At 36.8% G+C, this 16,894-nt stretch overlaps 1 protein-coding gene across 3 annotated transcripts in view; it reads right to left on the reverse strand.

The window, feature by feature from the left end:
- LOC116712859 (protein kinase C epsilon type-like) overlaps positions 1 to 16,894 on the reverse strand; it is a 123,067-nt gene that overhangs the window by 22,369 nt on the left and 83,804 nt on the right. For all 3 annotated transcript variants that reach the window (XM_032552703.1, XM_032552702.1, XM_032552701.1), the window contains one exon: positions 6,271 to 6,425. In XM_032552703.1, the coding sequence (XP_032408594.1) occupies positions 6,271 to 6,425 (155 nt within the window). The remainder of the gene's footprint in view (positions 1 to 6,270; positions 6,426 to 16,894) is intronic.

The following is a 16,894-nucleotide window of genomic DNA, read 5'->3' on the forward strand; positions in this document are numbered from 1 at the left end:
GGGAGGGCCGAGCAAGGCAGGAGGAAAAAGTGGGAGGAGGAGAGAGAACGAAAGTTGGGACGTAATGTTCCCAAAACACTTGCTGTTCATCCGCCTCTGGTCAACAAAATGGGCCAGGACTGAGGCAGGCCGACAGGCGGAGAGAGAGAGAGCCAGGTATATGCTAGACCCGCATGAGTTAACGTGAGGAACGTGGGTGTGTGTGTGTGTGTGAGGCCCGCTAACAGAGTAATACTCACTATCAAAACATCGTGACAGGGAAAAGCAATGTTGAAAGACTGGAGCATTAATCTTGGTGCTTCAGACTGTCAACTGCTGGCAGTCTATTTAAAACACACACATCTAAAACAAATTCTTTCTGGAGGTGGACAAACCAGACGGCTATTAGCGGATAATATGCCTCAGTCTGGTTCAAGAGCTACTGCGAAGAGAATTAGAACGAGAGAAAACAGACTGAATAATTTTGCAATGATGAATGGATGTTTACTATCAAATGTAAGAATTACAGCTAAAATATGCAGATTTTAGACAACAAACTCCACACGGAGCCACTGAACTGATGTGTTCTGTAATGAATATCGCAGAAATACTGCTAGTTCCAGGGCCGTGCAGAGAGCTTTGGAGGGGGAGGGGCTCAAGGTAAAAAAGGGGCACATTGAACAAGATCTTGAAACACCGTACTACAACAACATAGCGACAACACATATTAATGTTGCTGTTTCTGCTGCTGATAGTACTGGGGGGCTGTGTTGATCTGAGACTGTAGTTGTTAAACAGACCACAGGAGAGAAGGTTGCTGGTTATAAAGCATGTTAAGAAATAGGCAAATTTGCTTTTATTTTACTAAATAAGCCCTGCTATTTCTGTTTAACCTCTTTAACAACTTGGCTGCAGACTGCTTTATAGATCAAAAAAACTCAGAGGGGTAAACTCTACATAATTGTTGATGTTAGTACCAAAGGTATCTAGAATTGTAAGGTTGAGATATCAAGGCAAAGAAAACTCAGTAGCTGCTTGTAGGCCCCTCCAGACATTCAGGGGCCCCTAGAAATGATTGAATTGTAACACAGACCATAGATTTAAAACCTGTAGCATTCATTTATTGAGAATAACAATGCTATTAAATTTTATTTACTGCATTCAGCAGAGAAAACATCTAGGATTTAATTAGAAAAAACTATTAAAAATAAGGTGCCATTAAGAAACACATTCACATAATGTGAATGTGTTCCTAAATACACCCTCCTAAATTCACTAATAAAACAATTGTCGCACAACTGTGTGAAACAATGAGTCCTGGTCCGGCATGGTCCAGGCTCACGTACCACAGTAAACCTCCAAAAAAAGAAAAGGCAGAGTTCTGAGAAACCGCCGGAGTAAATTGTAGCTGATTGGATCCTGACAGACATTCATGTTACAGTTTCTGTATCCTTTTTTAAAAATACTATTTCCAGAACTGGTCCCTGCAAAAAGAACTTTCCCCAATCCCCACAGAAACATCTTCAGATTCTTATTAAAGCCAAGATTCTGAGCATTTTTTCAAGGTTTTATTTGATACATTAAAAGTAAAACTGAGTTTAACAGGCAGAGAGTGGTGGAGCAGAACTGCTATCTACCAAGACCAATTTTTAAAGTGTACTTTTTAAGTAAACTTTATTTTGTAAATATATTTATGAGGAAATACATGTGAAACATTAAAGGACCAGGAACAATTATATATTAAAAATATTCACATCTGCCAACAATTAAAGTAAATTGAAATGAAAATAAAGGCGCAAAGATAAACTAAAAGATCAAAAAACTGAAATTGAAATATGAATTTATGTCTGATATCAATTATAAGTTGTACTGTTTTTTTAGTTTGTTGCATTTAATTGCACATTAATTCATTTTGGTTAAACTACTTATTGCGTCAGTAATTTATTTAATGAGCTATTGATTTATTTCTAAATTAATTTTTAGTTAATGCCATATTTGGTTCTTCGTATATATGGGGTGAAATGGGAACTTTGTGACAAGGTGAATCACTGTACAGCTGCAAGGGGAAACTGCAGCAAAGAGAAATTCTTGGTGACCATTTTACTGGAAATTAAATTATTCATATTTGAAAAACAAACACTTGATGTCTTTTAGACCCTTGAGAAGAGCTACTAAAGTCACATAAATGCATCCAGCTGCAGAGATGCACTTTGCAGCGGGTCTAGCTTATCATGCAGGGCCGGTCCAATGTTGAATGAGACCTTGAGCAGAATTTGACTTAAGGGCCCCTGTTGCTGCTAAGAACATCAGCGCCACTAATAGAATTTCACCATGGATTTTGTGAAATCTGGAATAGGGGACCTAGTTTAATTGACCGAGCAGTCAAATGTAATTGTAAGATGCATTAATGAACAGCTAAAACTCAACGATTAAACTCATTGCATCAGATTGTTGCTATGGTAACAAAACAATCTAACTATGAAGATTGCACTTTGAACTTTTACAAAGTAAACTTGACAGCTCCTTAAAATCTTAAATTTAAATGTTAAACAATTTATAATTTTTTAATTTATCTATCTATCTATTTATACCATTAAATCAAATTTAGCAGCATTGAAAATCTCTTAGTTCATTTATGCCTTGGGCCAGTTCTAAATGTGATCAGCACTAAATTATGTTTTTAGATCTACTAACTGATGACTTAATTTGGATTTAACAGAAGTGCAAATAATTGATATTTATTTTAATTGTATATTTTTTTACTTGTTTTTAAGATTCTATAGTTCATCTTTTACATATAGTACATCTTTTAATACAAAACCCTGGTAGACAGCCTCAGTATCCTGACCAGTGGGCTTAGCTAGTTTTCTGGGGGAAACTCTGCATTAAAGTCTGCAGGAAAGGTTTTGAGTCCAACATTTGAGTTTGAGTTAACGGCATTGATTTCCAGAAAATTGATATATGAGAAACACATATATGTTGTTCATGAAGAAGATCAGGATGGACCAGAGCCTTAACATGCGTCAATAGACAGTGGAAACGGACTTGGCTCTGCCTCAGAGGCCTTCCTCATTTTCACTCTTGGGGTACAGCCAATCAGTGCCTGCTTTGCAAACGGCAGTCAATAGCACGTCAACTAGCATTACGTCGTCGAGGTACATTAGCTTCTATGGCTGTGTTTACTTTAAAACATAGATATGCGCTACAAAAAATATATATATATATACATTCATAGTCAAAATTTCCTTGAATAATTTGAAGTTATGTTCTACAGAAAAACACGCTAATAGGCGAATCCCCAAATACTAAGCCGTGAAGCGGTGGAGTTCCACTGTTAAGGGTTATTTTAGTGTAGCATTGGATAATGCCGCTCAGGTTTGGCCACTGTTAGTATTTTAGATTTTCAATTGATCCAAAGGCATTAGAGTAAAGGCCTGTTTGCTTTAGTGCCTTTCTAAAGGGCTTCTGAAAAGCATCAGATGCTAAGGCCAGCATTACTTCTTAGAATGATTCCCATGTGGAAAGATTTGCTGATCAAATAGGAACATGAAATGGTAAACGTATTAATTCACAAGAATATGATTGTTATTGTCACCATTTGCTTCCCTGTTCATGGCAGCATCTATCATGAAATCTTGCAGAATATACCCAATACACCAGATTATAATTCTTAGCCTCAATGTTTGAATCAGTCAAAAAACCCATTGATATTTCATAGTGCTTTATTAACAGTCCTCTCAAACCCCACAGCTGGGTGTCGAATGTCTCTGCTTACTGTGAAGCTCACTACAAATTCAAAGCTCAGTGTGTCTGCTGTCAGTCCTCACTGCTGTGACCTCAGATTCACACAGAGGATGATCAGCATCTCCTTACGTAACAATTATGATCAGACCAAAAAGTACAGTTTGAAGACAAAACAGGTATTCTGGATTAATGTATTAAAAATTAATTGTAACTGTTTACTCACTTCTTTTTACAGATATATCTTTATTAGTTTGGGGAAATATTTAAAAATCCTTTAAGATGTTAGTACTGGTTTAAGGTGGTGCTTTTATTTCTTAAACAGTTCTTAAAACCTTCAATATCTTCATGGAAAGTAGGTAAAGATTGTGGGCTTATCAAGCTGCTTTTTTATTTTCTTGTAGAGTGAAATTAAAGACATCACTGGCATTGAGCTTGACTAGAAAACAAATCAAAGTTTAATGATAAATAGTTCAGCTGTTCCAGACTAATATAGAATTCATTTGAACATTTGTTTGCAGCATTTTCTGTCAACATTAAGAATATTGTCTGGTGATTATATTTAAGAGCATTTTGCTAAAATGTTCTTACTTGAGTGTTTAAGATCATTTGTATAAAATGTAATGTCAACTTTAGCCATTTGGAAACATTTACACACATTACAGAGGAAAATACTTGAAGGGTGTGTAATCATTCCTTAAGTGATTATTGGCTTCCAAAGTGTAGGGAGGACATTTAAAAAAAATTGTGTTAGGGTTAATTTATAGCAGGAGATGACATTTTTGTTGAAAAACTGAATTTGAAATAAAGTCTCAAGTTAAGCCATCTATCAAATACAAAAAGCCTCTTTAAAAAAAAGAGTGTAAGGAAAACACAAAGTCACATACACAAAAACTCCAAACACCTAATTAAATGTATGAGGGAGAAAAAACACAAACACAAAATGCAAAGTCCCTTTTCTTCCTGCAGATATTTTTGGAAATTAAACTGATCATCTGTCTGCCACAATGGTGTTATGCTCGCTTTTGTGAGCATTTGTGACTGCAACACCCACTATGTGTTTGCTGTCAGTTGACAATGATATTATGGCTGAGGAGGTCCTCACAGACAGATGATGCATAAAATAAAAGGACAGCAAGGAAATCTTGACACGCAGATCCAAAAAGGTCAAAAAGTTAAAATTTCATAACTGGAGAAAATATTTAGAAACGTGTCACTGTGACTGCACTCCAGAGCACACCATGATAGGCCGACAGCAGACATGATAAAATAACATCAGACAACTTCCTGCTGGAGTCATGGTGACCTCTCCAGCCTGACCATTGTTAGCTCAGCCGTCAAGATCCGTCACTTTCATGTTTTCACAGAAAAATATGTAGCTTTAGCTCCTCAGCCCGGAATGACGTCAAACAAGCAAAGCCTCAGATTAGGTCGCATTTTCTGTGCTTAAAATTTTACATTTGAAAGGTGTTACATTTCTATTATATTTACTATTGAAGCTGAGACTGTGATGAAATCAGCAAGTTCTGAGTTCTGACTCTGATCTGTTGTAGAGCATTTATGTTATGTTTATAAGTGACTGTTCATGAAGCAGTTTTGCATCAGTGGACACAGCTAGCTAAAATGTTAGTTGCGCAAAAATAGAGCGCCAAGCATAAACTTTAGTTCTGCTGTTTTAGAATTCCCTTAGATACTGTATTTCTATTTGTACCTTGTTCTCTGTTGTCTGCGTTTTATTTTGTTCCAGTATGTTTCTTGTTTAGAAATAAAGTTATCAAAAAAAAAGAGAAAGGAGAGGTATTGAAGTTACTGCTAAAACAATCCCAAAATAAAAGCATGAAAATAAACAGATTATTTGAAGAATTCATAACAGTCGATGACCAGTTTATTCAGCCAGAAGTTTACCAAACGCCCAAGAAAATTATCACTTTCGAATTTATCCAGAAAAATTATTCAGGGGAAGCTAAGTGCACTAAATGTTCTCAAAGTTAGCAAAAGTTTTAAGCTAAAAATGACCTCTGTTACTAGCACATTAGTGGATCAGCGGAAATGGGCCCACCACTACAATTTTGTTTAGTTGGCGTTTGTGAAATCAATTCTTTAAAGAATAATCTTTTATTGAAGACATCTGATGTTAGCAAAAATGAGAGGAAATCACTTAGGCATAATTACACGCAGCTTCTAAGTTAGAGGCATAAAAAATGCCTCTAACTTGGATGGAATAATTTATTCCATCATTAATAAGAACTGTTCTTATTTATGATAGAAAATACAAACATATGAAATATATGTGTGAGCTGCAATACTCAAGTTTGCCAAATGGCACAATTTACTTCATATTTCCACATTAATGTTTATTTTATTTAAAGAGGAATCCTTCCATAACGCAGATCACAACTGGTGGCACTAAATCAAATAAGCATCAAACTTCACAGAATATCAAATGATACCAGAGGAGAGAGAGAAAAACGAATAAAGAGATCTAGCCAACCAGAGACCAAACTTCTCAACATGCTGCGGTCACAATGTGTCAAAAGCCGTGGCTCCTACCTGTAAACGACTCCGTGCCAGTGCAGGAACATCAGCGCAGACGTGACCTCAGCGGCGTAGAATCGGGAGCGCGCCTCGTCAAACTTTCTAGACCGCTGGATTTGGAACATCAGGTCGCCTCCATTTACGTACTCCATCACGAAGAACAGACGATCCTAGTCCCAGAGATTGGGAGATGCATGAAAGATGCTCTGAATTTATGATGTAGCTACAGTCATTTATAGTGAAGCAGAATGACAAGAACAATTAGCTTTATTCCATTATTGTTTACTGAAGACATATTTATAGGGTCTCCAGTTATTGTTCAGGTTTTCTTCCACACTGATTTCTTCTTGGAACGTTTTAGTGACATGACTGCAGTTCAACCTGGAAAGACTCACGCAGAGAGAGACTGTGGTATTAGAAAGTTTAATTGAGAACTGTAAATCTTTGCCGTTGGTAACCGCTATCAGAGAGAATGAGCCACTGCGTATGAAGATTAGAGACATATTCCAGTTTGAATTTACACCTAGGCTTCATTTTAATAAATTTTTGTTGTTTCATGTATTCAGTTATGACGGGAATAAATAAAGATATCTGAAGAACAGCTCTATCAACAATTCCAGGTTCAGTTAAGATCTACAAAAACGTCCTAATGGCATCTGATGAAAGAACCATTCTCATCCTTCTTAGTCTGACTTTGGGCTTTGACATTTCCTCCCATTTCTCCCTACTGGACATGCTATTTATTAGCATGAATGTCAGAAACTTCAGCTGGTTTAAACTCATCTCTCTGGCAGTACACTGAGATCAGATACCACCGGTGTTCCTCAAGGTTTTGTATTCAGCTGGATCGGATTTAGAAGGATGTGGGCTGGACCTGTTCTGGTTCTGGGACCAAATCTGTTTAGTACTCATGCAAATGACAGTTCACTGATAGGTGGACCAACACATCAGTAGGTGTGTATTAATGCATTTTTGGCCTAAAAGGTCTGGCAGATGTCTACATGTTGATCCCAAAAAGATGTACTCTAACTTTACAATTTTACTGATTTATTTACTTGTATTGTTTATATTCAAAAAATCTAACATGATCAAAACAACTCCGTTGATATGTCTTAACAATTTTTGTAAAACATGGATTTGCAAAAAAAAAAGAAAAAAAAAAAGCCTTTGGATACCTATACTATAAACTTGTGGCCCTGGGCTACTGTCCCTGTGAGCCGTTTATAAAGGCCAGCCCAAATCACCAGGCCCCTTTTCTCTTGACAATATTTAACACTGTTCCTCTGGTCTCATTCTCCCCCTTTGTGTGCATTAGAGAAGATTTTAGTCCACCTCAAACTTTCTCCAAAGAAACTGTAAACACTTCTGAGTGTTGATCTGTACAGCAACTTTTGCTACCAGAACATCTTCTACTAGTTACTCCTGTCCAGTCAAACTTCATTACATCCCAAATTTACTTCAACATCTTTCAAACAATCTGCATGAACAAAACTTCCTGCCCTCCTATATTTACCTCAAGCCACTCATAAGGACATCTATCTGCAATACCAAATCTTGAAATGAATACCTAGTTCAAGAACTCTGTTTTAGTGTTTATGGTGACTCTATTTTGTATTTTAACTTTTTAACCTACTCTTTCACTTTGTGCTTGCTGTGTAAAGTGACCCTGGTTATCTTGGGAGGTGCTTAGAAATACAGTACAGACCAAAAGTTTGGACACACTTTCTCATTGAATTCAATGAGAATTCAATGAGAAAAGTTTGGACACACTTGGACCAAAAGTTTGGACACACAGTTGTGTCCAAACTTTTGGTCTGTACTGTATATTATAACTATTAGGAAGTGATTGTGTTTTTTTTTCTGAATCATTAGTAAAAGTTTGACACTAAGCATATTGACTTCCCTTAATGCGATTTTTTTTTCAAAGCACCTTCATTTGAGTCTTTTTGTATCATATACCGTCATAAAACACTGACTGCAGCGATCACGCCCTCTGTGCCTCCTTATTCCCTTGGTAGAGCAAAAACAACCCCTTCCTGAAGCCCACCTCCCTTTATTCATATAGGAAATAAAAGAGACAGAGTGTGTGTTGCAGACATAGCTGTGATATAAACAGCAGCATATATAAGAAACAAAGAGAGGTCTGTCAAGAGTTATAGCAGGAGTAATTAGGATTTGCACTTTAAGTTAGAGAAACATAAACCGAGTGTTTGTTCGTTCTTTCCTCCAAAACCTTTAGAAAGACACAGGAAGTGTGTGAACTACGCTTTTATTTAAAAGAGGATACATCTATGTTTAGATGGCACATCTAAAAGAGTAAATTTTGTCTTTACCCGAGGGTCAGGTTAGAAAAACAATTTCCGGCCCAAGTCTCATGGAGCAAGAGTCTAACATTAGTCTTTGCAGGGAACCAAACACGACTATTTCTATCTGGCACACACTCTGTGACCACTTGGTCACAGAGTGGTCAAACTATGCAGCTCTAGATCAGTGTACAATGTAAAATTTAATGTCACACTAAAAAGTTTTCTGCTGCAGAACAAAGGACAGGCAGAAATACCAGCCTGGCAGGAAGTAATTTATTGTAGTATAAAAGTAAAAAAAAACATAAATATGTTGCTCACAGCAGCACGAGGTATTTCAGCGTTCAGGAAAAATTATTTTTAACAGAATCACTCAATTTTTTGTACCTAAAACCATTCCTTTAAAATAACGTACCTGAATAAGGGCTGGATGACATGGTTACAAACACTACGCACTTTCCTTCACTTTATCTTTTTCTGAACAAACTAATGTTAAATCTTTGGTTTTGCCTCATCTTTCCCTGCAGCAGCCAAAAACAAAAGCATGTTTTCAAATTTAGAGAAGTTCTTGTAGGACTGAAGGATGTAATACAGCAGTGGTAACAATTCATAATTTTGATTCGTCACTCTGACTTTAAATTATATTGTTGAATACTTCCTAAAAAGAGCCACAAACAACAGCTGTTCGCAGAGTGGAAACCTTTTTCTAAATATTAGAAATAATTTTCAAGTTTTGCTAATAACATTTGCACTAGTGGTGTAATGATATTGCTGAGATAAATTCATTAAAAAAAAATTACATTTATGGCAATTGGTGATTCCAATTTCTAGGCAACAGTAGCTGCATTTCATTACAGATGAGCACAAAACTGTGTTTGTAATTGTGGTGTTTAGATCAAATAAGAAGCACAAATACAATCACATGTGAATAAGTTTGTTTTAAGTGGTTAAAAATCATATCACGTCATCATCCTCCAAACACTTTCTGTCTTCTTCATTGGTGTTATTAACATCCCAGTAGATCATGTGGCTCGTGTGATGAGAATAAAAGCATTTCTATTGCAGTTTTGTGAAATATTCACATTTCAACATGACTGAAAAACTACCTGATCCCAGCGCAAAAATTTTTTAATCGAAAAACAGGAGTTTGTTTTACAAAATTGAAGCACTTTCATTAAGCAAATTAAATGTTGTAATTCCCTTGAAAAATGGAAATGCAGGTTTATGCAATTTAAAGACTTAAAATGAAGAGTTGGTCTATCTTACCTGAACATCTAATGATCAAATAGCAAAACGGATAAAAAATTTCCTAAAGTATTACTACAAATCAGATTTGCAGCCTAATCTTCACGTCATTGTTATCTGGAACAGCAGTTCCAGATAACATGCAACCTGTGGTTGCATGGGCAACCACAGGTCCCTCCGTTTTATTGACACATAATGACCCACAGTGACTATACACAAACAAAAGGATTTAAACGGCTGATTGACACCCAACATGAAGTTGAAGTAGACGTAATTGTAGGAACAAAACAAAGAGCTGAAGCTGTCACTTTAAGACGGGGGAAGTCAGGATTGGGTGTTACATAACCGAGCAATGCTCCGCCTCTTTTCTCCCTTCACTTTAAACAGGATGCTCAAATAGTTTGTTTAAATGTCCCGACTGGTCCCACCCAATCAAACATGAATAAACATTTCCTGACTGTGATTACAAATGTACAGATCCTAGCTTCCCCTCTGCTGACACACACACATGCGCACATTCCCCCGTTCTATAGGCCCACAGCCAGATGATCCACAGACAATAATGTCTCGATGGTTATCTCGGTATTGTGTGTACGTGTCTGTGGTGTTTGTGTGCGCCATGCCCTCAGAATGCCACCCTGATGAAACATATGTCACCAAGTCTGAACTCGCAGCCTTATATAACCAATAACGCACGCTGTTTACTGTCGCACACACACACACTCACGCCCACGCACGCACATCCCCCCCCACACACCCACACACACAGAAATGTTAAGGAAAGGCTGGTGCTGTCATATCTTTTGGCAGAGAAATACTTTAATGATGCCGTCAACCCACATGGTACATCTAGAGGTATTATGCTGGTGAATCTAACTTTAGTAACTGAGCAGTTTGAGAGGGATGACACTTTTTATTCCAAATTAGATAAATGTATTTGTATAATGGAAAAAAGCTCCTGGAAGAGATTCCAGATAATCATGACATGCTGCTGCACTGTGAGTTTGTGTGTTGTCACCCAAATGATGCTGATGATAATATACATTTGATTTTGTTTCAGGAAATATAACAGATGAGGATTTATAGAACAAAACTCAGAATGAATATAGCTAACCCTACCAGATTTACTAAATTTTTACATAACAAACATATTTCTTCTTATTGGAAATAGCACTAATGTAATTTTCTTAGATGAATTATTAAATAAACCGCACTGCTTTTACTTTGTTGAATTATGCTTTGAGACACAGCCTCTAAATTATTACTATTAGAAACAAACTTTTTGGTTAAATGAAAATAATTTGACATGTCTGATAAACTGTATTTATATATTTGTACTACTATTTATTTACTATGCTGGTTTTCTTCCTTAGACATTAAGGTATGTGTTTTTACAGTCTGTTTAAAATCAGCCTTCAATCTGTTCCATTCAGCTAGATATATTTTGAAAATCAAGAAATAAACTAGCCTTCAGTTGTAAGTAGCAGTGACATTTAATGCTGGTGTTATAAATGGTCAGTGGCTGAAGTTGCAGAGTGTCTTAAAACGTCTTAAAAGTGATTTGTTGACAAAGTGCTGTTACCTTAGTCAGATTCTGTTATGCTGACTTCTATTTTGGACCCAGCTTATCATTTTGAAACATTTTTGTCATTCTTATAGATAAATTAAGAGTTTTTTTAAATTCTAGTGTCTGTTTGTTTGAAGACTCCATGTCTGCTGGTTGCCATGACTTTAAGGGGTTTGGAAATGGGTTAGGTAGTCTGTTGGAAGACTTTGACACACAACACACGTTTAAAAGCCTATAAAATACACAAAGAAATCCAGTTAGCAATACTACACACGCTAAAGCTAACGAAAGTTGTTAAATCGGTTTAAAAACAGTCACGTTGCTTTTGTTTATAAATAATTACCGTCTATTCCTGCCTTGTTGAATTACAAATAATTTTAATGACGAATAAAGTGACTTTTGATGTATTTTATTTTAATCAACATTATTTCTAGAAAAAGCCTCCCACTGAACTGCTAGCTCAGATTTAGCAGCTGGAGCTGGCAGAAATCTGATACAAGAATGAATAGTCATTCAGAAACTTATGTCATTATCAATCTGGAAAATCAAATTCAGTGGAGAATGTTGGCAATAGTTGCAAGAGTACAGATGATTTATATATTATATATTTTCACATCAGTTTATACAATACCAGGATAATAATTTTCCTTTAAAAATCTTTCAGATCAGAAAATATCAATATAAGCGATATTTAAATTGGCATTTGTCCTCGTTGTCTGTTCCTGTTTTGCACCTTTATATAATCAGTTGAGGTTCAACATTATCAGTTGTAAAAATTTTGTAAAAATGTCATTAGAAGAAGCTCACCAACAGAACCGGAGAACAGAAGAGATTTTGTAGGAAAGTAGGTAAAGTGAAGATGATTTTAAATATATTAGAAAACTATTAAAGGGTGGAAAAAAAATAAATGAAAGAAAAATAGTGAAGCTGCTCTTGTAAACCGTACCGTATTAGCATGACTAGATTAATTGACGTGTTTAAGTACTTTTCTACAACATAGCTGTCTTTTCAAATTGTTATTTATCATTTTAATCTAATCAGAAGATGATCATCAAACAGAAGTTATGGAAAGTTCTCTTAAAGCACGAGGGGTTAATTTGAGAAGCTAATGCAATTAAATCAAGGTTAGATAACAGTTACGTTGCAGTTCTGAAATTATGAAAGTTTTTCAAAGCACAACCAAATATGTGCAATATTTCCTAAAAAAAGAAAATAGACTGTTTTTGTACTGGTATATATGCACACGGTGTATAAACTTACAATATACAGTATACATTCATCATAATTACTCAAAATGGTGGAGAAAAAAAACAACACGAGGTTTTGAACTTTTGTCCATGTACCAAGAAAAAGAAGAAAAAAAAAAGGAAAGTGAATTGCTGCCCTATTTTCCTCGGAACATTACAAGCCATTACTGTTTGGCTGCTGGCCATTACCACACAGAGGCCACAGCAAAGATGCACTGAGTGATTTCATTCAGCGCAACTCAAAGCCTCCAACAGTCTGTTTGTGGTTTATATCACATTATGGCACGAATAAATCTGTGTTTTAAAACAATAAATAAATAAAAATGAACTGCTAATTGTCTTTGAGCCCTTCTGATGTTACTTTAAAATATGACATCTAACAATGATGTAACTGAATGGGTGTTTGGGTGTACGGCAAAAAAACGAAGTAAAACTGTTGCTTTTAGTGCATAATAACTCTGACAGGCTACTCTACACCTAAAGAAAAAAAATAGCATTTTATATGAAAAAGGTTTTTTCAGACCCCCTGGAAATGTCAGCTTCTTTTCATTCTTAAAAGTGTTTGGGAGTCAGCCCCTGCTGGCCATCAGAGTACTGCATGCCACCACAATGAATACCTGTAAACTATTATTCTGTTGTCACGTGTCCAGTTGGTGCCATGGTGAAGAGAAAAAGTATTTGGCCAATCAAATTTCATCTATTTTTGTTTGTCCCATTTTAATGAAACAAAATAAAAACATTAGACAAAGATAACCTGATAAAAAGAAAACAATTTTCAAATAATGAGTGCATCAATTTCTCATCCAGTGAATCACAAAACAGAAAGCCAGAACATCTGAAGGTCTGACAGCTTCTGTAAAAGTCACTGTTTGCTAGTTAAACCTGACATGCAAGAGTGTCATGAGGTGAAATCCACTGCTGACCAAAAACACCTGAAACACTCAAATATGACAGAAGACATCCTGATGATCTCTGCGACTTTTGAAAATAAAAAATAAAATCTTAGAAACTGACCAGACAAAAGCAGGTTTATGGAAGGTGAGTGTCCCATTCCACCTAGCAAAGAGCATGCAGCCGTAAAAAAGATGTGTTCTGGGCTTAACAGAACCAGAAATTCATGAAGGAGATTGTCTGACCATTGAGTTACTTGGATTTTGCAGCATGACAATAGCCTAAGTCACACCAGCAAGTCCACAAGAATAACAAGTAAAAGTTTTGGTGTGGATGAATTAAAGTTTAGACTTTTAATGTGACTGAGATGGTGTGGCATAACCTTAATGTCTTTTATGCCCGAAAACTCTCCAATTTGAACAATTCTGCTTGTTATGACAAACACTTGATGAGGGCAGTGCCACCGGATTTGAGGGTTAGAGTAATTATTCTACACATCACTTGCTTTGGACAGATGTTTTTTTAAATAAAATCTTGATTTGAAATTGTGTTTCCTCAAGTTATTCTTAATGATCTGAAACAATTGCTGCGATTCCATTGACCATATAATTGCGCCTATTGGAATTAGGAAAAAAAATTTGCTTAATGGAAACACAACAACTTTGGCAAAACTCACATTTTTCCATCACAGGTTTTCGCTCGAGGATGAGGCGAGTTTTCAGGCGTATCAAAATGAGTGTATTTGCAAAACTACACAGGAAAGGTTTGTTCACATCACACAAGTCACATGATCAACAACTGGCTGTTACTACTGGTGGAGATGAAGAAGACGTCAAAAAGTGGTAGGCGTGGCAGAATTTTAATGACTTATCGTGTGAACAAACCTACTCATGTGTGATTAATTGTGTTTCTTATTTAATGGAATTACCACAATTCAGAAATTATGTGTTTTACAATTATCTGAGTATCAACGTTTTGCGCTCATTTGTAATGGAAATGCACCAAATTAAGAGTGACGAAAAAACAGAAAGACTAAATCTGTAAGGAAGGAATCACTTTTCACAGCATTGTTACATGTTCCTCTTCATGTCTGTGAAAGCGAGCTTTGTGCTCATCATATCTTTTGCCACATTTAAACCCCAGAGCTTCACTAAGAGATACGGCTTTCGCCGAGGTCTCAGAAGACGTCAATAATGTGCTGATTTTTACAGGCTACTAAAACAAGAAAACAAAAACTGAAAACAAAGGGTGACTTCTTATCACATTTGCAGCACAGTTTTTGTGTTCTTGAGGCTCCTGAGACATAAATGATCCAAATCCAAATCTTCCAGCACTGTATTTCTTAAGAACAGTCATTACTGGAGGTATACCCGTGAACAAAAAACACAACTTTAAAGAAACAGTTTGGTATAATTTCAGTTCACTTTGATTTTAATCTTAGCTGTGAGGATAATTACTGGCCTAACCTTTCCAAAGGCACTGAGAAACCTCAGTGCTTCACCTTCAACACAAAATCATTCAAACATCTTGTAATAAGAACTAATAAAACTAATAAAATTTATCCAAATATTTAAAAGCAGGTGAAGCAGAATAACAGAGATATTCCCAGACAGGCAACGTCTCTCTCTCAAAGGCAGAACACTAATAAATGCTGCTTTTGTGCAAAACTGTGTCTCAACACTCCTAATCCTGCCATAGATCTGTGACTAACTCCAGCGGAATGCAACTGGGACAAGCTGAAGGCAACACTACTGGAACAAGGCTCCTTACTGGGCACCATGGGCTCATCTGAGACCATTCAAATATAGAATCAATATAAGAATGAGTTTAAAAAAATTACAGAAAAGATAACCTGGTAATCAGCTCACCCTACAGCACAAAGATACGAATGTTCTCTGACCTGCTAACTCTAAGCTGGTTAAGTAAGTGAACGTCTAAGTAAAGGTCTGAGGACCATGCTATGCCAATAACACTCCTGTCAAGGATGAAATTACCAAAGAGTACGCTCCAACTGAAGCCTCAGAGCAGCAAACAAATTTGAACTAACTGCAGAACTTTAGGAAAATAAAAAGAAAGAAAAAAGCATTATTAAGTAGGGTAATTTCTGTGTACGTAACGTCATATTTTAACACTTTTTTTCACAGTGAATTTAAAGAACAGTGTGGGTTGTTCATTGGATCAAAGTCTGGTTTCTACTGGATATTTATTCTACTGGATATTATCATCTTGGATATTCTGTCCTTTACAGGATGTGTGTGAGGTTTTTTTTTTGTTACATCACTTAGCAACAGAGAAGCGTTGTAGTGTTCATTCAGACACGTGCATAAAGTGAAACAGGATGAATGGATGAAATATCTTACTGGTCTCTATTTGGTCTTTAATGATGAATAGCAGACTGGCCACCATTGTAGTTCTTTCTTACAACCTTAGCATAATATACAATTGATTAAACTGATTAAAATCACACAAATGTTCAGCTATTTTCAGTTTCTACAAGTCATCTTGGTAAAAAAAACAACTTTCCTCCTATTTCATAGAGTGATAAAAAAAATAATAATTTCACTCCTTATGTTTGATTCAAGAGATTATGCACTACGCTCCCAGACTCAGTAAAAAAAATTAAACAGACTGCTATTATATTAAATACAATAGTAAGTTGTTTCTTAATTAACTCTTGTTACAAGTAATCAACTATGAAACAACATCTTTAGCAGCATGATAAAATATACAAATTTGTTTTAATCTAATTTTACTTTGTCTATCCTCATCCATCCATCCATCCATCCATCTTCTTCCGCTTATCCGGGGTCGGGTCGCGGGGGTAGCAGCTTCAGAAGGGAGGCCCAGACTTCCCTCTCCCCGGCCATACCTGCCCGGAGCAGAGTCCGTCCGTCTGTCCATCCATCCATCCATCCATCCATCCATCCATCCATCCATTTATTTTCTTCTGCTTATCCGGGGGTCGGGTCATGGGGGTAGCAGCTTAAGAAGGGAGGCCCGGACTTCTCTCTCCCCAGCCACTTGTTCCAGCTCTTACAGGGGAACCCCAAGGCGTTCCCAGGCCAGCCGAGAAACATAGTCTCTCCAGCGTGTCCTGGGTCTTCCCTGGGGCCTCCTCCCGGTGGGACGTGCCCGGAACACCTCACCAGGGAGGCGTCCAGGAGGCATCCTGACCAGATGCCCGAGCCACCTCAACTGGCTCCTCTCGATGTGAAGGAGCAGTGGCTCTACTCTGAGTCCCTCCCGGATGACTGAGCTTCTCACCCTATCTCTAAGGGAGAGCCCAGCCACCCTACGGAGAAAACCCATTTTGGCCGCTTGTATCCGCGATCTCGTTCTTTCAGTCATGACTCAAAGCTCATGACCATAGATGAGGGTGGGAACGT

This window comes from Xiphophorus hellerii, chromosome 22 (genome assembly GCF_003331165.1).
Source record: "Xiphophorus hellerii strain 12219 chromosome 22, Xiphophorus_hellerii-4.1, whole genome shotgun sequence".
Lineage (NCBI taxonomy): Eukaryota > Metazoa > Chordata > Actinopteri > Cyprinodontiformes > Poeciliidae > Xiphophorus > Xiphophorus hellerii.